At 42.4% G+C, this 21203-nt stretch overlaps 1 protein-coding gene across 2 annotated transcripts in view; it reads right to left on the bottom strand.

Annotated features, from left to right (window-relative positions):
* The window catches only part of NAIP (NLR family apoptosis inhibitory protein), a 34613-nt gene extending 19550 nt beyond the window's left edge, over positions 1-15063 (bottom strand). Inside the window, exons 1-2 of one of the 2 annotated variants that reach the window (XM_083352597.1) lie at positions 15007-15063; positions 5624-6192 (exon numbers count right to left, since the gene is read on the bottom strand). In XM_083352597.1, coding sequence (XP_083208723.1) covers positions 5624-6191 — 568 coding nt within the window. In that variant the 5' untranslated portion in view covers position 6192; positions 15007-15063. Of the gene's footprint in view, positions 1-5623; positions 6204-15006 lie in introns of those variants that run through there. The other variant, XM_083352598.1, reaches the window with a different exon arrangement.
* Between the last annotated feature and the right edge of the window lie 6140 nt (positions 15064-21203).

Genomic DNA, 21203 nt, shown 5'->3' with positions numbered 1-21203 from the left:
CGTCCCAGGAGATAGGAGGAGAACCACCGAAAAACTGTGCCTCCCACTCCCAATCCCCTGAGACGCTGCAGCAGGATACCATGGTCGATGGTATCGAAAGCCGCCGAGAGGTCTAATAGGACTAGGACAGAGGAATATCCCCTATCCCGAGCCCTCCAGAGATCATTCACCAATGCGACCAATGCCGTCTCCGTGCTGTACCCGGGCCTGAAACCCGATTGGTAGGGTTCCAGATAATCCGCTTCATCCAGGACCAGAGGGAGCTGATGCGCCACCACACTCTCAACAACCTTCGCAAGAAAGCGAAGGTTGGAGACTGGATGAAAGTTGTTCAATACAGCTGGGTCCAAGGCAGGCTTCTTGAGGAGAGGTCTCACCACCGCCTCCTTCAAGACGGTGGGGAAATAACCCTCACTCAAAGAAGCAGATATAACCGCCTGGAGCCAGCCTCGTGTCCTCTCCCTGGCTGCATAAACCAGCCAGGAAGGGCACGGGTCCAACAAACATGTGGAGGAGCTCAGCCTCCCCATAATCCTGTCCACTTCATCAGGGGTCACAGAATCAAACTCTTCCCAGGTAACATTGACAAGACCGCTCGTGTCCTGATCGCCAGACTCTGCCCAGTTGGAGTCCAAACCGGTCCGAATCCGAGCGATTTTATCCGACAGATGTTGACTAAATTCCTCGGCACGACCCTGCAAGGGATCCTCCCTCACCTCCTGATTAAGAAGTGAGCGAGTCACCCTAAACAGGGCGGCCGGGCGATTATCTGCGGACGCGATGAGGGTAGAGAAGTAGTTACACCTCGCCACCCTCATCGCTGCGAGATAAGACCTAATATAGGTTATTAACCGCAACCGGTCGGGTTCGGATCGGCTAGACCTCCAACAGCTCTCTAGGCCCCGTTTCCGACGCTTTATCTCCCGGAGCTCCACGGAAAACCATGGAGCTCGCTGGGATCTGCGCCGGGTCAGGGGCCGCAAGGGTACAACCCGGTCAAGTGCCTCAGTGGCTGCCCTTTCCCAGGCTTCCACTAAGGCATCCGCCGAGCTGTGAGCAATGGAGGCAGGTGGGGACCCCAGCGCCGCTTGGAATCTATCAGGATCCATTAAGCGTCTGGGGCGGTACCATCTAATTGGCTCCGTACCCCCACGGCGGGGGGTGGCAAAACGGAAGACCATCCGCAGGAGATGATGATCGGTCCATGACAGGGGCATAATGAATGGAGAGCCCCCACCAAGATCATCCAACCACCGGCTAGATAAAAAAATCAGGTCAAGGGTGTGACCTCCCTCATGAGTTGGTTCAGAAATTACTTGCGTCAGGTCCATGGCCGTCATGGAAGCCATGAACTCCCGAGCTAGATCAGATGAACCTCCCAGGGATGGTAGATTGAAGTCTCCCAAAACTATAAGTTTGGGAAACTCAACCACCAACCCCGAGAGGATATTGAGCAGCTCGGGCAGGGCTACCGCTGTGTGACTAGGCGAAATGTACACCAGCAGCAAGCCCAACTGCGCCCCAGAACCAAATCTCACAAAGAGAGACTCACACCCGACTATCTGAGAAACAGTGTTCTCCCGCGGACATAAGGTCTCCCTAATAGTAACCGCCACTCCCCCACCCCTACCATGAGCTCGCGGCCGGTGTAGCACCCGGAAACCTGGTGGGCAGAGGTCAACCAAAGGGACCCCACCCTCTGGGCCCAACCAAGTCTCCGTGATGCAGGCCAGGTCCGCATGCTCACCCTCAACTAAATCCCTAACGAGGGGAGCTTTGTTGACCACGGACCTGGCATTCAGATACACCAGCCGGAGCTCAGGAGGCTGCACATCCTCGCTCCCGGGACCTCGGGGAAGAAGCAGAGGGTCGGAGCGCCTCACCGCTTGCAAGTAGCTGAGATGGCCCTCCCGGTAGCGATACGCCCCCCTGTCTATCCTCCTGCTGCCATTCCCCGTCGTGGGAATTGGTAATCCCACGACCCGCTCGTGAGCTCCGGAGACAACGACACCCTGTTCTCCCGCCGCGCGGTCGGACCCAAGTCTGGCCTGAGCCATGGTTGATTGGCCACCCCCCAAAGCCAGACAACCCTTATCACCCACCCCTCTCCCTAACCCTATAAAAAAATTAGATAAAAAAATGATCAGAGGCCTTCTATTAACTTTATGTTGACGGCCCCTGCCCCTGCCCAGCCATCTCTCAGGGTCCCAAAACTCGGGCCCGTCATCGAGGTTGAAAGTGTTTAAGGAGGCGGGTCGCACCCAGGAGAGGGGGGCTCCCCTGAGGGCATACAAGTCCGTGCTAGTATATTTTCGCATGATTCTAGCAAGTCCAGGATAGGCGTCCCATTAGTTGTGTCCATGGGAGGATCGAAGCATAAAGACAGATATCTAGGTCCCCACCCAACTTCACTGCCACTCAGTTGGGTGCCCCCAGAGACAGGCCACCCCCCGCCCTCTCACGACGGGTTGCAACTCTGTTCCTGGAGGTGGACCAGATATCCTCTGGGTAGGCAACCCCATAGAGCTCCCACCTCCATGGGGCCGCAGATGGAAAAAGTCAAGCCACTCTCCCACCGTGGCCGATACCCAGGTGTGTCCAAAATCCAAGGGGAGAGGGGGGAGGGTAGGCAGGAAGATGATAAATATGTATGTCCATATGTCCGAGGCAAAAAGGGTAGGCAGGCCAGGATAGTAAAGATGGTCCAAAATCGCCGTCGTCGCTGCAAAAGCAGTCCAAAAGCGGTGCGGGAACCACGTCATCTTTGCACCTTTATGATGATCCGCGGTCGTCTTCTCCGCCACTAAATGGACTGAAGACGCCGTCGCCGCCAAGATGACTAACAATCGCCCTCTCCACCGTCGAAACGGCCCGAGGGCGACATTGCCGCTAAAAAGCGGCCCAAGGCAAGCTAGGGCAACGTGGGGACCCCACCGCCGGCGAGAGGGCCAAAAGCCGAAAAAGCGCAAAGCCAGCCATCGGCAAACGGGCACACAGTCCCAGAAACGCCGGTGCCGCCGAAAGCAGTCCGAAAGCTGGCCCCCGAAACGTCTCACCAGCTGTTGGCCGCCGAAGACGGCCAGAACACACCATCTTCGCCGTCGCCGCCGAACACGTATTGCCGCCGCTGCCGCCGAGCGTGGGCCGCCGTCGGCGCCAGGCACGGCCCAAAGACCACCGCAGCCAGCGCCGGAGACACCGCCCACGCCGTCGCCGTCATTGCCGCCATCACCGCCATTGCCGCCATCACCGCCATCGTCGTCGTCCGAAATCGCCGCCGCCCGAGCGGATTCACCGGCGTCCACCCCAACAACCGGGGCCAGTCCGGGAGCGCCTAGGCGGCCCAAAACGGCCCGAAGTGCAGGAAAAACGCCGGCGTCGGCCACGAGCAGCCGCAGACAGATCGGGAAGGAACAGCTCGGCAAGAAAGAAAACAGCCGGCGTCGGCCCCAAGCAGCCGCAAACGGTCTGGGAAGGCGGCAGCAAAGAAAACAGCCGGAGGACAGCTGAAAGCAGCCGGAAAACAGCAGGGCCAGCAGACGGACAGCTCGGCAGATGAAGTAGGTCACTGCCAGCTTCGTCGACCTCCTAATTGTCTCGCTGCCTGATCCCCCAATCCCCCAATCCCCATTCTCAAAAAGCCCAAAGGCTCATGAGGGACCCCCAAGAGACGCCTAACAGCTGGTGCTCGCGGAGCTCAGCCGAGCACGTCCGCCATCTTGGGTGGGGTGCAAACAGAGTGAGCGCGTGTTACTCGTCCCAGCTTCTGCCAACCTAGCAGTTTGAATGCATGTAAAAATGCAAGTAGAAAAATAGGGACCACTACGGTGGGAAGGTAACAGCATTCCGTGCGCCTTTGGCATCTAGTCATGCCAGCCACATGACCACAGAGACGTCCTCGGGCAAGCGCTGGCTCTTCGGCTTTGAAACGGAGATGAGCACCGGCCCCTAGAGTCGGAAACGACTAGCACACATGTGCGGGGGAACCTTTACCTTTACCTTTTATATGATCTTTTAGCAATAAACGACTGTTTTTTATCCATCTCAGTGTTCAAAGATTTTATACTTTATGTAAATTGGCCTTGGATTCGTATTTTTAAAATTATTAAGATATATATGTATGTGTATGTATATATATATATATATATGTTTCAAATGTTAACTATTTAGATTACCTTGCTAGGCCCCAAACATGGGGCAAATCTTTATTTCCTGTTTTCAGCCTATCTTGAAGGCTATCGAACAGGCAGTAGTCACACCGGACAATTCATATATTTGTGTAAATTACTAACAAAGAATTAAAGGGAAACTGGGATGCATTTCTGACTCTTTAGTCGTCCGTATGGCTGGCTGAGGACGACTAAAGAGTCAGAAATGCATCCCAGTTTCCCTTTAATTCTTTGTTAGTAATTTACACACATATATATATATATATATATATATATATATATAAAAGAGGAACAAACGGCCACTACCACATGCTTCTCCCAGAAGAAGGAAGCTGAAGCCACCAGCCTGAGGATGACAGATGGGATTCCGTCGAAACATTGCTCCTACACCTTCAATTCATAGCAATAGCAATAGACTTATACACTACCCTATAGTGCTTTACAACAGTCTCTGGGCAGTTTATAATGTTAGCATATTACCCTCAACAATCTGGGTCCTCATTTTATTGACCTCAGAAGGATGAAAGGCTGAGTCAATCTTGAACTCCAGGCTATGGGCAGAGTTAGCCTGCAATTCTGCATTCTAACCACTGCTCCACCAGGGCTCAAACACCAGGATGGTTGGCTTATTAGACTTGCACTGCTGCCTACTTTACATACAATAACCTGGGTGGCTTAAAAGCAGCAGTCAAAAACATAAAAAAGATAATACCACCATTTAATAAACAGCAGCAACAATCCTCTTGCTGCCCCAGACAATTCTTCAGACATTCACATTTACAGTTGCCACTTACCTCAGTGCTTGGGAGAACAGCCTGGTCTTCCAAAAGACTAGGAGAATGGGGGCCTGGCATCTTATGGAAGAGGGTGTTCCATAGGATGAGGGATACTCTTTCTATCAGATAACAACATTTCAAAAAGGGTCCTGGAGCGTCTTCTAACCAATATGGTATGAGAGGCAGATAGGCGGTCTCACAAATAACCTGGCAGTGTATCATGTACGGCTTTAAACCTGTGCATTGCACCCAGAAAGTAACTGGATCACCCACCAGTTCTAAGAATACTTGTAATGACTCTTCTGGTCCGTGGGGTTATGAGATACCTGACACTTCCTGGAGAAAATAAATAAGGACTCTGCATTGCCAAAAAGCCCAGTTAATATGAATGAGCATCCAGAAACATCAGTAAGAAGGCTTGTTTGGATTTGCGGCTTGGTGTATAGTGGGAATAATGCTACTGATCAACATAAAAATGGCAATATTTCTCAACAGCAAAGAGTGTTTGAAATGTGGTATAATTAAAGGATAGCAAATTGTAGCAGTATTGTTTAATAGCCTGTTAGCAAAATTTTGCATCTCAACAAAAAACGTGCATTGCTTTCCATGGTCTTTAGAGCATGGAAATCTAACAGAAGCAATATTTTAGAAATTAGAAAATAAATGTTTTGAGATTACCTGTAAAATAAAATCCAGCATTACTTAGTAAAGCAGGCTGTATCTCTTTACAATAAAATGGCCAGTTGGTGAAGGATTCAAGTCTTGACTCCATTTCTTTGTACTTATTTTTCACTTCTAGAGAATTGTTCTCTGGATTCCGAACTCGAATGTCATATTTAGAGATGTTACCAACTTCTTTGCCTAAAATAAATTCACAACTGGACCATAGATTTTTATGACACTCAAAAGGTGACCTTTGAGAACTTCTTTTAAGCAAAACTAATCCACAGCAAAAACATTGTATTGCAGACTTCACATTGTTGTAATAGAAGCCAGCTGCAGCCATTTCTGTGGCCATCCAAAATGAATTACTTGTGGAGGGGAAAGTTTTTAACCTTTTGGCTTCACTTCTCATTGTAGGATTAAACCCTCTTTGCAGTTGATTCCGGACTTGCTGGTGATCTAGCTCCATTTCTTCCATAAATTTGCTAAAATTAAGATTGAGCCCAGTGTAATAAGCCTCCAAAGAAGAGGAATCCAGCTCTGAAATGTTACTGATATCTGCAGAACTCTGTTGGGCAGCCATTCTATTAAAAACCAAACAAAATTTATAAGTCAATACATCATAAATGACCTCGGTTCTGAAATTACATTCTTTATTGCAAAGAGTAGTAATAATTATGGTGTTTATTTTTTCCCAAGGACTAAAATGGCCTGTAGTCAACAGAAAGTAGTATGGCTTTGCTATCACAAGTACTACATTTTACTATTTTTTTAGAGCATTACTGAATTATTACTTTTTATTACATTTTACTGCACAGCCAGATTGATTAATCAGGACATTTTTTAACTATTAGCAACTGTATAGATCAGGGCTTTTCAAACTTTTCACCCATTGTACCACTTTTAGGATATGGCAACATCCGAGTACCACCAGTCGCCTCACAAGGTGTCAAAAACTTGAGAGAGCTTCCGCTGACGTCAGCTAGGACAGACTCGGGGAATTGTTTCTCTCTTCTTCCGGGTCCGAATTCTACTAGCTGGTGCAGACATGTCAAACTTGCGACGTCATGCGATGTATCGGGGTTTTTCCCCATTGCTGGCAATGGGATGGGTGCGGTTTCGTTGCGATGCATCCGGCCCACGGGCCGGCAGTTTGACACCCCTGAGCTGGTGGGTCCAAATGGACTGAATGCTGCCCTGTAGGGGTGGCCCCAACAGGTAAATGTGTGAGGACTGTGGCTAGGCGGTAGCCAAACTGCTGGTCCCAACAGAGCCCCTGGAACCGGCAGGAAGAAAGGCAAACTGCACTTTGCATTCCGCCATTAGCAGCTGTTTGGTGGAGGCAGGAGAACAGCAATTGAAAGAGCAATCAGCTGTTCTGGGTGAGGATTTTCCTTTCACTCTCCCTACAAGCCAAGATCTTTAGTGAAAAAGCACCTTCCCAGCCCTTGGAAGCGAAGCCCTTACTATTAGGGAGGAGGGTGGAATTTTTTACTTTCATCACCCCCTCCAGAATTAGAAGTGGTGGTTTAAGCTTTTGGCTAAGTGAAAACTTTACTTTGTTACAAGGCTATCTGTGGCGTAAAAGTTTGGGAAGATTTTGTTTTGATAGAACTGGGCGTTTTTTGTTGAAAGACAGCACAACTTCTATTTTTCCCTTTTCTTCCCTCTCTTTATATTTTTATTTTTTTAAACCTTTTTAAATTGAAAGTTATATATAAATTCTTTTCGTCTCTCTTGGCAGAAAGAGTGAGAATGGACAGTAAGTGCCATCTACTGGCAAAGCTTGAAAGCTACATCCATCTTTCCTCAACAGAGTTATCTTTGCCTGAAACTTGGCTGTTTGCCCAGATATTTCTTTGAAGGGAGTTGGAGACTTTATTGCAGAAAAATAAACTCCCTGCTCTTTTTTTCTTTCTTTTTGGCCTCTCTGTTGTGTTTCTACTGTTCTCAAGATAGACTATTGCCTAAACAAGTTGAAAATTTTGGACTCCCTTGGATTATAAATATAGAGAAGCCTGGAATCCTTATCATTGGTTTTTGAATATAATTTTCTGGATTACTCTCTCCTAACCATTAGAGACGCGGTGGCTCAGTGGGTTAGGATGCTGAGCTTGTCGATCAGAAGATCGGCAGTTTGGCGGGTCAAATCCTGAGTGCTGCATAACAGAGTGAGCGCCTGTTACTCGTCCCAGCTTCTGCCAACCTAGCAGTTCAAAAGCACGTAAAAATGCAAGTAGAAAAATAGGGAGCACTACGGTGGGAAGGTAACAGCGTTCCATGCGCCTTTGGTGTCTAGTCATGTCGGCCACATGACCATGGAGACGTCCTCGGACGAGCGCTGGCTCTTCGGCTTTGAAACAGAGATGAGCACCGGCTCCTAGAGTTGGAAACGACTAGCACGCATGTGTGGGGGAACCTTTACCTTTATCTTTTAACCATTAGGAGACTATTGGATTAGAAAATCTGTCTATTGGGCAGAGACACCATACAGTACAACCTGAAGACAAAGATGAGTACTTCTAACATCCAAACTTGGGAAAAAGGCTCTTCTGCCCCGGCTTCAACTTCTGCAAGCCCAGTCTACCACAAACCAATTACTACAATGTTACAACAGGAGAAGACCAATACCCAACAGAAGGACACTTGAGCAATTCTATAATCAATCCAGGATGCTAACGCTGCCCACTCTGCTACAGCATCTAAAAATCATGAAGAGTTGAAAAGTGATTTAGACAAAATGAACCAAAGAATTATTAATATAGACTCCCAAATGAAAGAATTTAAAAAGACAATTGCAGAAAATCAACAAAGAATCCAAAAAATGGAACACACGTCAATGGAGGTGGACCAGAAACTGGAAGACCTGAAAGATGAAAACCAAAAACTGATGCAAATTAATGGAGAACTGGAAGACTCTTTGGTTGTTATAGAAATGGAGCGAGCATCATACTTTTTAAGATTTCAAAATATACAGGAAGATAAGGAAGAGGATCCTTTAGAACTGATGACAGAGTTGCTGGCAGACGTACTTGGATTTGGGAAGTCAGAAATGGCAGGGGAAATGGACCAGGTATATCGTGTTAACTCCAACTATGCTAGAAGAAATAAGGTGCCCAAAGAAGTGCATGTCAGATTTTTAAAAAGAGCTACAAGAGATGAGATCCTGAGAAAAGTAAGAAATGAACCGCTGAAATATAAAGAAAAAGAAATTGTGGTTCTCAAGCAAATCCCTAGAAGGATAAGAGAGGCTCGAAGAGACTACCACTTTTTAACTAAGAAACTTGTTGAAAAAGGAGTGAACTTCAGATGGTTGATTCCAGAAGGGATTTTAATCTGCTGGGATACGAAAAGATACAGACTGGACACACCACTTAAAGCATTGGAGTTCTTTGATAGCCACAGACCCTTTCTGGAGAGAGATGACTCAGAACCCAAGAAACAAGACGAAACACAAGTGGAAAGTGAGACCGATCAAAGAGTAAGAGAAGAAACCAAAGAAACTAAAACTACATACTCTTATCCAGAAGAGGGCACAAGACCAAGAGATCAGAGACAGATAAGATCGACTAGAAGATTAAGACCCAGATATAATTGAAAAAGATGGAGGAAATTGGGATTTTATCAATAAATATCAATGGCTTAAACTCCCCCTCCAAAAGGAGGAAACTGTTTACATGTTTACAAAAATTAAAAATGGATATAATTTGTCTTCAAGAAACCCATATTAAGAGGCAACATATCAAAATTTTAGAACAACCAAAAATTGGCAAACTTTACTTTACAACGTAATCCCAAAAGAAAAGAGGAGTACCTTTTTATATCAAAGAAAAGATGATGCCTAAACAAATTTATGCAGATGATGAGGGGAGAATTTTTATGGTTGAAATTATGATAGACCAAAAGCAGATATTAATGATTGGAATATATGCACCTAATGACAAACAAGAACAATTTTATCTTGAACTATATAAGAAAATATTAGACTCAAATTACCAAAACTTTTGTATAATGGGAGACTTTAATGCAATAGTGGATAGAACTTTGGACTATAAAAGTGCTAAACAAGGACGGAAAGGAGGAAATTTACTACCTAAAGCATTTTCAAAAATGATAGAAGAATTTAGTATTTTTAGATATATGGTGAGAGAAAAACCCGGAGAAACTACAATATACATTCTACTCAAATAGACATAAATCATGGTCAAGAATTGACATGATATGGATGTCGTTGGACTTGAAACTGATGATCAAAGAGGCAGGAATTGAAACCAATGACTGGGAAGACCACAATCCAATAAAAATGATATGCAAAGGAATTAAGAAGAAACCTAGATGGTCCCTAACATCAATTATGAAGGACAAAGAATTCCTGCAATTAGCAATAAAGGAAATGGAATTTTTTTTAAAATCAATAAGAAGGAAGAAACATCACTTCAAAATGTTTGGGACACTGCCAAAGCATACTTTAGAGGCCTGGCCATAACTTATATTGCTAAGAAGAACAAAGAACAGAAACAACTACAATTAAAGCTGAGGAAGGAACTTAGAAAACTAGAATTAGAATTACAAATAGAGCCAGATAAAGTAATACTCAAGAAACAAATGGAAATAATAAAGCACAAATTAAATTTAGCTGAGATGGAATTAATGGCTCAACAGATCAAACGGGTCAAACAGAACTTTTTTGAAAATGCTAACAAGCCGGGAAGATGGCTAGCATATAGATTGAGAAAGGAAAAAGAAAAGAAAATAATAAAGAAACTCCAAGATACAAAAGGAGAAATACAGTTTCAAAATGATGCAATGAGAAAAACTGTGAAAGAATATTATGAGACACTTTATAAAGCAAAGGAAATTTCTAAGGAAAAAATAGAGCAGTATTTAATAAAAGCAAATCTACCGAAAATTCCTCAGAATATCCAAAATATATTGAACGAACCAATAACAATGATGGAGACTACAGAAGCTATAAAAAGGCAAAAAAAAGGACAAGACTCCAGGGCCAGATGGACTGCCTGCAGAATACTACACTGCGTTACAAGACATGCTTACTATGATCTTGAAAGAACTTTGTAATGAAACTCTTCAGAAAGCCAAAATACCAAAGACATGGACTGAAGTTAATATCACTTTAATTTCCAAAGAAGATGTAGATTTGATACATATAAAAAATTATAGGCCAATTTCATTGCTAAATGTAGACTATAAAAATTTTTCTTCAATAATGGCAGAAAGAATTAAGAAATTTTTGATTGAATTTATACACACAGATCAAAATGGCTTCCTTCCTAAAAGACAGATAAAAAACAATTTAAGAACAATCTTGGACATTTTAGCGTATTATGAGGCCCACCCAGGCAAACAGATGGCTTTGATATTTCTTTATGCGCAAAAGGCGTTTGATAACTTAAATTGGCAATTTATGTTTCAGCAACTTTTGGAAATGGATTTTGGATAAAACTTCATGAATGCAATTTATGCAATTTATGATAGACTGCTAGAGTAATTGTAAATGGAGACTATACAGAAAATTTTGATATTAAAAAGGGCACAAGACAAGGATGTCCTTTATCACCACTGCTATTCATATTAACTTTGGAAGTATTGAACAGAAATATTAGACAAGACTTTGAAATCAAAGGACTGGAGATAAAGGGTGAAAATAAAAATTGCAGGCATTCACGGATGACTTGGTCTTTATACTGGAAGAACCTCTGGAAACAAGCACAAAACTGTTGGCCACAATAGAACAATATGTTGAGGTTGCAGTTCTGATAATACATAGAGAAAAGACCAAAGTTTTAACAAAGAACTTAACAGAAAAACAGAAAATGCAACTTGCAAGAAAAACAAATCTTCAAATAGTTAAAAAAGTTAAATACTTGGGAATTTATTTAACAGCAAGATGTATAACAGTGAAAGAGGACAATTATACAAAACTATTAAAACAAATAAAACTGGACTTAGAAAAGTGGGAAAATATCCAACTGTCAATATTGGGGAGAATAGCTACAGTTAAAATGAATATCTTACCAAAAATACTCTTTTTATTTCAAACCATTCCGGTAAAATTAGAAAAAGCCTTTTTTGATGAACTGGGACTTAAAAAATTATACTAAGATACCTGAATGGCTCTCAATGGAAGCTTTTGCTTACCCAAACTTAATTAACTATGATAAACTTGTAACTTATAAAGACTTACTGGATAATGAAGGAAGGTTGAAATCTAGACAAGACTTACAACAAGGTATTGCCATATTTACAAATTCAGTTGAGATATGAAGAAGACGTGAAAGCGACGGGGCTCTATAAGGAACAGACAGAACTTGATCTTACATTGTTAAAAACAGATGAAAAACTGATTAATAAACTCTATAGATTACTGTTTAACTTAAAGATGGAGGCTTGTGTGGTGCTGCCACCAGTTCAGCTCATTCCCCTCCCCCGCTACCACTTTTCTAGGATGGTCGCGTACCACCTGCCAGGTGGTAACTGTACCACTGGTTGAAAAGCCCTGGTATACATCAATTTTTCCCCATGATGGTCTATCCATAACCTGTTCTTTCAAGTATTCCAACTGTGCATTCATTGCCACTGTAAATGAGATAGCCAGATAACAAAGTTAAAATAAACTGTAATCCACCAGTCCTTGAGGTGGCAGAAATTTTACTGGTCTAAAATTTGCTGTCCTAAAGGCTGAGTCCTATTTCCAGGATGGTAAACAGTGCTGTCTTATAGTTTTAATTCAAGAGAAGTTAAGGAAAACAATCAGTTGATTTCCTTCTCCTCCAACTGAACTTCAACTTCTGGCTGCAAAAACAACTATTAATCTCTACTCATAATATCTTCTGCTGAGGAGTGGCTAGCTGAACGAATGTTAAAAAAGTAAGGTAGGGGGCAGTGCTCATGTCTGTTTCTTAGCCGAGAGAGCCAGCGTTGTCCAAAGACACTTCTGTGGTCATATGGCCAGCATGACTATATGCTGAGGTGCACAGAATGCTGTTACCTCCCCACCAAAGTGGTATCTATTTATCAACTTCCATTTGCATGCTTTCGAACTGCTATTTGGCAGGAGAATGAATGTTGGCTTTAGCCAATTATCAGGTTTCGCATCTAGCAGATTGCAGGATCAGAAGTGCTCCATACCTCCAGTTTGTGAGCGAGACAATTTATGAATACATGAGAAATGGCCTTTTCAAAGAGCTTTCTTTCTGTTTCATTATATGTTCATCCTTTACTGTTTATGTGTTCATCCTTTACTGTTGCAACATGACAAGCTAGGTCATTTGTAGAAACAGATTTAGCAATTTTTCAAAAGCACACCAGAACTGTATTCTAGAGGATAGGTTGCAGGCATGGAGGAGGATTTCCAAGGAATATCAGGAGAGCTTCTACTCTTCTAATTGCATCCATCCTTAACACCTGGGACTACCAGATTAGGAGGAAAGGAACAGGGTCCATTCACAGACATTACAAACTCATCCAAAGCCAGGAAGTTGCTCAGGTTTTTGCTTAGCCCAGCATATTATGGACATTCACATGGTGGAGGATGGCCTTGAAGTTCATCAGGCAGTAGAAACAAAATCTTAGGTGAGATGTCAATTATGTCAGTTTCTACTAAAAAGAATTTACAAATTACTTTCTTCTCTCCCTTCCCCTCTTTTCAAGCTATCAGAAAAGCCCATATAAAAACTCCTGTGCCTCATTTTTCTCTTGTAATGTTTTTTCCCTATAAGAACCGTAGAAGAATCTAGTATGTCCCAGCAATGTAGGTATAGGTATATACTGCCTACGGGAGAAGGGCGGTATATTTATTTATTTATTTATTTATTTAATTTATATACCGCCCTTCTCTCAAGAGACTCAGGGTGGTTAACAGGGCAATACATAAAAATCAGATGCAAAAATTAAAATTATTAAAACATGATTAAACAATGCCCATAATACAAATTTAAAATTGAAGTCATAATAAAAATCCTACCCCATCCCATCAGGCCAGGCCCGCTTCTTTAAAGAGATGGGTTTTAAGGTTGCGCCGGAAGGAGCGGAGATCGGGCACCATCCGGAGCTCTACCGGAAGATGGTTCCATAAATCCAGTGCACCCACAGAGAACGCTCTCCCCCTGGGGGTCACCAGTCGGCATTCTTTGACCGGCGGCACCCTGAGGAGGCCCTCTCTGTGGGAGCGTACTGGGCGGAGGGAAGTTGACGCCGGCTGCAAGTGCTCCCCAAGGTATTCTGGACCCATGCCATGGAGGGCTTTGTAGGTCATTACCAACACCTTGAACCTCACCCGGAAGACAACTGGCAACCAATGCAGCTCACGGAGCAAAGGTGTGACACGGGAGTATCGGGAAACCCCCGATACAACTCTCGCGGCTGCATTCTGTACCAGTTGGAGCCTCCGAGTGGTCTTCAAGGGTAGCCCCATGTAGAGAGCGTTGCAGAAATCAAGACGAGAGGTCACGAGCGCATAAGTCTAAATAATAATAAATAAATAAATAAATAATAATAAAAAAATAAAACCTTTAAAAAAGAAACATCAATGAAGTTTAAAAAGAACCTACATTGATTATAGAAGTAGATTTTGTGCACATCGTATTTATGTGTGTTCTCTCACATTTTTTTTCTCGTTACATGCAAAACAATGCAAAAACAAATTTCTAGGACATTTTTTAATATGTGAATATAGATGAAATGCCACTTGCAATTCAGATTTGTGTGAATGGCTTGGAAATGAATAAACCGTCTGAATCCAAATCAGAAGTTATAACAATCTTTGGGCTCCTTGCTGTGGTACTAATAAGATCACGATTCTGGCATTAAAAGAAATTTTTATTCTCACCAGTTCAGGCAGTGGTTCACAATTTCTCTTGATATCTACAAGAAATTAATATGGCCTCCCTTTCCTTTTGCATTTGAAGAGCATAGTCTTGTGAAACCCGCTGTTCATGGGCTCAATTAAAGTTGTAACTTAATGAGTCCAAAGAATGGGCTGGGGCAGATATGTGATATTGCAATTGCCCCAAATAGCAACAACTGCTTCACTTCCAAAAATAAAAATAAAATTAAAAAATCAAAACTTGACACCAAAAGAAACACAGAGAAAAAAGAGATAGGAGGAAATAAGAATGCATATTACTGCTTCACATTGTCACTATATTCTTTGTCACCATATTAAATAATGTCTAATTCATTCTCAAATATAGTTCAGTTTACCTGAACACACTTCAATACCCAAACTAGGTAATATCGTCAGTGCTACGTTACCTAGTTTGTGTAATGAAACATCTGCAAGAAAACAAGCAAGCTCAGAGCACCGAGGACCCCTCATTTCAACCCTGAGCTACAAATGTTCTTCTTTACTGATAGTTCAGTTTAGCATTGGAACTTACCTGTTTCCAGGTCCTGATTTCTGGACAGTTGAAATGAGTTCCTTCAGGGAACAAAAGATCTCTCAGCCCGCACACCAAAAGTAAACTTTACAGGAAACAGGAAGCGAGAAAAAATAGACTTTGCTCAGTTGAGAAATGTATGTGTGGAAAGCAAAAGCAAAAGCAGAACAGTTTGTGTAGCAAAATCTAGGGTAAGAATGGTTTTATTGCTGGGGGTGGGGTAGGGGAAAGTTTTTCAAACTTTTCCAAACCACGGAATGTCTTTAAAAAACTCCTGGAACCCCAATCAAGAGTTACAGTGTTAATGTTGCTAATAAAATGAAAAGTAAACTGTTGATTATAAATGCCAAAAACAAAAATAAAACTTGAATTTCAGTTATCAGAGAGTGTGTTAATGTTTTAACCAAATAAATTAGTTTCAATGATTGCAATGTAATTCCTATTCCTTGGACAAAAGTTCAAGATAAGGAGCAAAGATGTAATCTAGATTTAACCTATTTCTATGTTCCTTTTTTTGTTGTGTACAGATTGTCTTACAAAAATATCAGCATATTTCAATGCTTGACTAGCAATTTGGGATATTTGTTTTAAAGCTATATTCAGATACTCATAAATTCTGAAGAAAGAAATGCTAATGAAATCAGTCAAATTTAATCTCTGAAAACGTGCCAGAAGCGGCAATATCAGCAGCCCTGGAATTTTTATTTTTATTTATTCCATCTTTTTGTATATTATCTGATATTGTACCAGTCTGGTACCCAATTATCTATATTTTTTTTAAAAAATGTTCATTTTAAAGATATTAGGCATAACAGAAAAACAAAATAAAAATATATACATATACTTTAGGGCGCATATATTTAAGATGGGGATTAATGGGATGTGAATGCCTAGCTGAAGCCCCTTAGATACGCATCTTCCTCCTGTCTGTCTGCAAATCTTTTTAAAGTCCCCATAAAGCTCAATAAGCCTTATACCTAAGTAGGTGTGCACAAGATGTCAAGTGTAATAATCAAGTGGGCCCCTTGGGGACTTACAGATTGATAAGAGAAGATAATAAGATAAGATAAGATAAGATAAGATAAGATAAGATAAGATAAGATAAGATATAAGATAAGATATAAGATAAGATATAAGATAAGATATAAGATAAGATATAAGATAAGATAAGATAAGATAAATCTTTATTGTCATATTTTTACTATGGGCACAACGGCACACATCAAAAATGAAATTTAGTTGCCTGCTCTCAAAGTGAAACACATACATGACACACACCTAAAAGATACTACATACAACATATCTATAGACCCACACCCTACATATACATAACAGTAAAATATTAAATACTGTCCATCTTGAATATATAACGGAAGGAGGAAGCCTAAGAGTTCACAAGGTTAATGCTGTATGGAATGAAACTATGGTTGAATCTGCATGTGAAGAGGATGAGCAGTGCCCCAGATAATCTTACAGACCCTGTTCAAACAACACTTCTGTGCTATGCCCTGGATGGGAGGGAGGAACTGCTAATGATCTTTTTGGCCATCCTCACCAATCTCTGCACTGCCTTCCTGTCTGAAGCAGTGATGCTTCCAAACCAGACTGTGATGCTGTATGACAGGATGCTCTCGATCATCCCCCTGTAGAAAGTGGTCAGGACAGGGGAAGTAAGATGAGCTTTTGTCATGCAATGCAGAAAATGCAGGTGCTGCTATGCCCGCTTCACTAGTTTATCACTGTTGAGCGACCAAGCCAGCCTACTTGTAGACACAAAGACTGTACTGTTTGCAATGTGGAAAGTGAGGACAGATGGAATTGCTCTTGTGCAGTTAGGAATGTGTGTCAGAATTTGGTGGCAGTCAGAGACATGTTTTGTGCTTATGCATAGTGTGGGAAAGGCAGCCAGTTTGTCTCCTGCACAGAGCATTCACAAAAGTCAGGACAGGTGCTTTAGTACTTATTTCTGTGGAACCCATTTAAGTCTTTGTGAAACCCCAAGTTCCTTGGAGCCCTGTTTGAAAAACCCTAATCTCGATCCTTTTCAGTTGGGATTCAGCCCAGGGCATGGAACAAAAACAGCCTGGTTATTCTGGTGAATGGCCTTCATTAAGACCTGAGCAGTAGGAGTGAAACACCCTTGGGAGATTATTTAAGTCTCCCAATAGCTACTGGGAGCATCAGCAGGGTACTATTTATGTACTCTGAAAACAAAAGGCAGGATTTTAACAGTGACTGGCGGCATACTTGGATATGCTGAATGAAAATAAAGCATATTTAGGTTTTATTTTTTATATACAGAACATATGATTAGATAAATTACAATAAAAAATAGAGGACACATTTCTGCAAATAATCATCTGCTTTGCTGCTAAAACTATAGCTAAAGGTATGATGGATACAAAGCAACAATGGTGTCTGCAACAGGAGCAAATTAATACATGTGCAGAAATGTAATCATGCAACTGCCACAATTTACATACTTAAGCCAGATGTTTTGATTTGTTGCTGTTAGTTGCAAATTCGTATCCGACCCATCGCGTCCCTATGGACAACATTCCTCCAGGCCTTCCTGTCCTCTACTATCTTCTGGAGTCCATTTAAGCTCACGCCTACTGCTTCAGTGACTCCATCCAGCCACCTCATTCTCTGTCGTCCCCTTCTTCTCTGGCCCTCAACCTTTCCCAGCATTAGGCTCTTCTCCAGTGAGTCCTTCCTTCTCATTAGGTGGCCAAAGTATTTGAGTTTCAACTTCAGGATCTGGCCTTCTAAAGAGTAGTCAGGGTTGATCTCCTCTAGGACTGACTGGTTTGATTGCCTTGCAGTAAAAAGAACTCACAGGAGTCTTCTCCAGCACCATAGTTCAAAGGCCTCAATTCTTTAGTGCTTGGCCTTTCTTGTGGTCCAACTTTCACAGCCATACATTGCAACTGGGAAGACCATAGCCTTAACTATACGCACTTTTGTTGGCAGGCTGATGTCTCTGCTTTTTAGTGTGCTGTCTAGATTTGTCATGGCCTTCCTCCCCAGGAGCAAGCGTCTTTTAATTTCTTGGCTGCAGTCCCCATCTGCAGTGATCCTGGAGCCCAGTAAAATTAAATCTGTCACTACCTCCATTTCTTCCCCATGTATTTGCCAGGAATTGAGAGGGCCGGATGCCATGATCTTGGTTTTCTTAATGTTAAGTTTCAAGCCAACTTTTGCACTCTCCTTCTTCATCCGCAACAAGAGGCTCTTTAGTTCCTCTTCACTTTCTGCCATTAGATTGGTATCATCTGCATATCTTAGGTTGTTGATATTTCTCCCGGCAATCTTATTTCCAACGTTTGATTCATCTAGCCCTGCCTTTCTCATGATGTGCTCTGCTTATAAGTTAAATAGGCAGGATGACAGTATACAGCGTTGCCGGACTCCTTTCCCAATTTGGAACCAATTAGTGGTTCTGTGTCCAGTTCTCCCTGTTGCTTCTTGACCCGCATATAGGTTTCTCAAGAGACAAATAAGATGGTCTGATACTCCCATCTCTTTAAGAACTTGCCAGTTGTTATGATCCACACAATCAAAGGCTTTAGCATAGTCAATGAAGCAGAAGTAGATGTTTTTCTGGAACTCCCTAGCTTTCTCCATGATCCAGGGTATGTTGGCAATTTGATCTCTAGTTTCTCTGCCTCTTAGAAATGCTGCCTGTACTTCTGATAGTTCTCAATCCACATACTGCTGGAGTCTAGCTTGTAGGATTTTAAGCATAACTTTACTAGCATGTGAAATGAGTGCTATGGTATGATAGTTTGAACATTCTTTGGCACTGCCTTTCTTTGGAATTGGAATGTAGACTGATCTTTTCCAATCCTGTGACCACTGTTGAGGCTTCCAAAATTGCTGGCAAATTGAGTGTAGTACTTTTACTGCATCGTCTTTTAAGATTTTGAATAGCTCAGCTGGAATACTGCCACCTCCACTAGCTTTGTTGTTGCTCAGCTTTCCTAAGGCCCACTTCACTTCACATTGTAGGATATCTGGCTCAAGGTCAGTTACCACCTCATTGTGGTTATCACGGACGTTAAGCTTGTTCTTGTATAGTTCTTCTGTGTGATTTTTCCACCTCTTCTTAGTCTCTTCTGCCTCTGTTAGGTCCCTGCCATTTTGGTCCTTTATCATGCCCATTTTTGCATGAAATGTTCCCTTCATCTCTCCAATTTTCTTGAAGAGATCTCTGGTCCTCCCTATTCTATTGTTTTCTTCTATTTCTTTGCATTGTTCATTTAAGAAGGCATTCTTATCTCTTCTAGCTATTCGCTGGAATTCTGCATTCAATTGCCTTTCGCTTCCCTCCTTTCCTCAGCTATTTGCAAAGCTTCCTCAGACAGCCATTTTGCTTTCTTGCATTTATTTTTCTTTGGGATGATTTTAGTTGCTACCTCTTGTACACTGTTGCAAACCTCTGTCCATAGTTCTTCAGACACTCTATCAGATCTAATTCCTTAAATCTATTTGTCATCTCTACTGTATATTCATCAGGGATATGATTTAGTTCATACCTGAGTGGCCTAGTGCTTTTCCCTATTTTCTTCAGTTTAAGCCTAAACTTTGCAACAAGAAGCTCCTGGTCTGAACCAGTCAGCTCCTGGTCTTGTTTTTACTGACTGTATAGAGCTTCTCCATCTTTGAGTGCAGAGCACATAATCAATCTGATTTCTGTGTTGACCGTCTGGTGATGTCCATGTGTACAACAGGCCAAACTTGCCTGTTATTCCGGTTATCTTTTGGCTTCCTACTTTAGCATTCCAATCCCCCATGATGATAAGGACATTATTTTTTGGTGTTACTTCTATAAGGTGCTGTAGGGCTTCACAGAACTGGTCAAATTCATCCTCTTCAGCACTGGTGGTTGGGGCATAGACTTGGACTACTGTGATATTGAATGGTTTGCCTTGGATTCGAACTGAGATCATTATGTCATTTTGGGGATTGTATCCCAGCATTGCTTTTCCTACTCTTTTATTGACTATGAAGGCTACTCCATTTCTTCTGAGGGATTATTGCCCGCAGTAGTATACCTGTTGGTCATCTGAATTAAATTCACCCATTCCTATCCATTTTAGTTCTCTAATTCCTAAGATGTCGATGTTCAGTCTTGTCATATCTTGACACGTCCAGCTTTCCTTGATTCATCGATCTTACATTCCAAGTTCCTATGGAGAAAGAATCTTTACAGCATCTGACTTTCCTTTCACCACCAGATACATCCGCAGCTGAGTGTCCTTTTGGCTTTGGCCCAGTCGCTTCATTCTTTCTGGCGCTACTACTACTAGCCCTCTGCTCTTCCCCAGTAGCATATTGGACGCCTTCCGACCTGAGGGGCTCATCTTCTAGCGTCCTATCTTTTTGCCTTTTGGTAATGTTTATGGGGTTTTCATGGCAAAGATACTGGAGTGGGTTGCCATTTCCTTTTCCAGTGGATCACGTTTTGTCAGAACTCTCTGCTATGACCTGTCCATCTTGGGTGGCCCTGCATGGCATAACTCATAGCTTCATTGAATTACACAAGGCCCTTCGCCACGAAAAGGCAGTAATCCATGAAGGGGGATGTTTTGATATAAATATATAATTTCCATGACAGCGAGGTGTCAACTTTAGAATAAGCATGATTGCCATCTTTTTCCTTCTCATTCCTAGTTGTCACATAGCATGGAGGGAGAGGTTTGCCAGGTGTTGCGCTAGACAAAACAGACTTTCTCTCTCGGACTTTCTCTCATGGGAACCAGTCATCGGCTGCTCCCGACACTGTGGGCTGGGCGCTTCATAAAAAGCCCGCCAACAGGCTGAGTGGGGAAACGTAGTTGCTTGCATAGCTTTGGGGGTGGGATTTCTTAACTTTGTATTGGGGAATTGTTATGCATCTCTTCAGACTTGGTTTCACTTTTAAAGTACTGATACTCTATCAATAAACATGTTCTTTGAGGAATTTGAAAGCCTCAGAGTTCTGCTTAATTTGTCTCTGTCGATCAGAACCATGATATTAAACCAAGTCTGAAGAGATACATAACAATTTCCCAATACAAAGTTACACCAGGTTTGGTGTAATGATTTAGGTGCTGCCTTAGAAACTAGGAGGCTATGAGTTTTAGACCTGACATAGGCACGGAAACTAGTTGGATGACTTTGGGCCTGTCACTTTCTCTCAGCTCAACCCACTT

This window comes from Vipera ursinii (genome assembly GCF_947247035.1).
Source record: "Vipera ursinii genome assembly, chromosome: 2".
NCBI lineage: Eukaryota > Metazoa > Chordata > Lepidosauria > Squamata > Viperidae > Vipera > Vipera ursinii.
The sequence above is the reverse complement of the archived record's forward strand: the minus strand, read 5'-3'. Positions and strand labels throughout refer to the sequence as shown.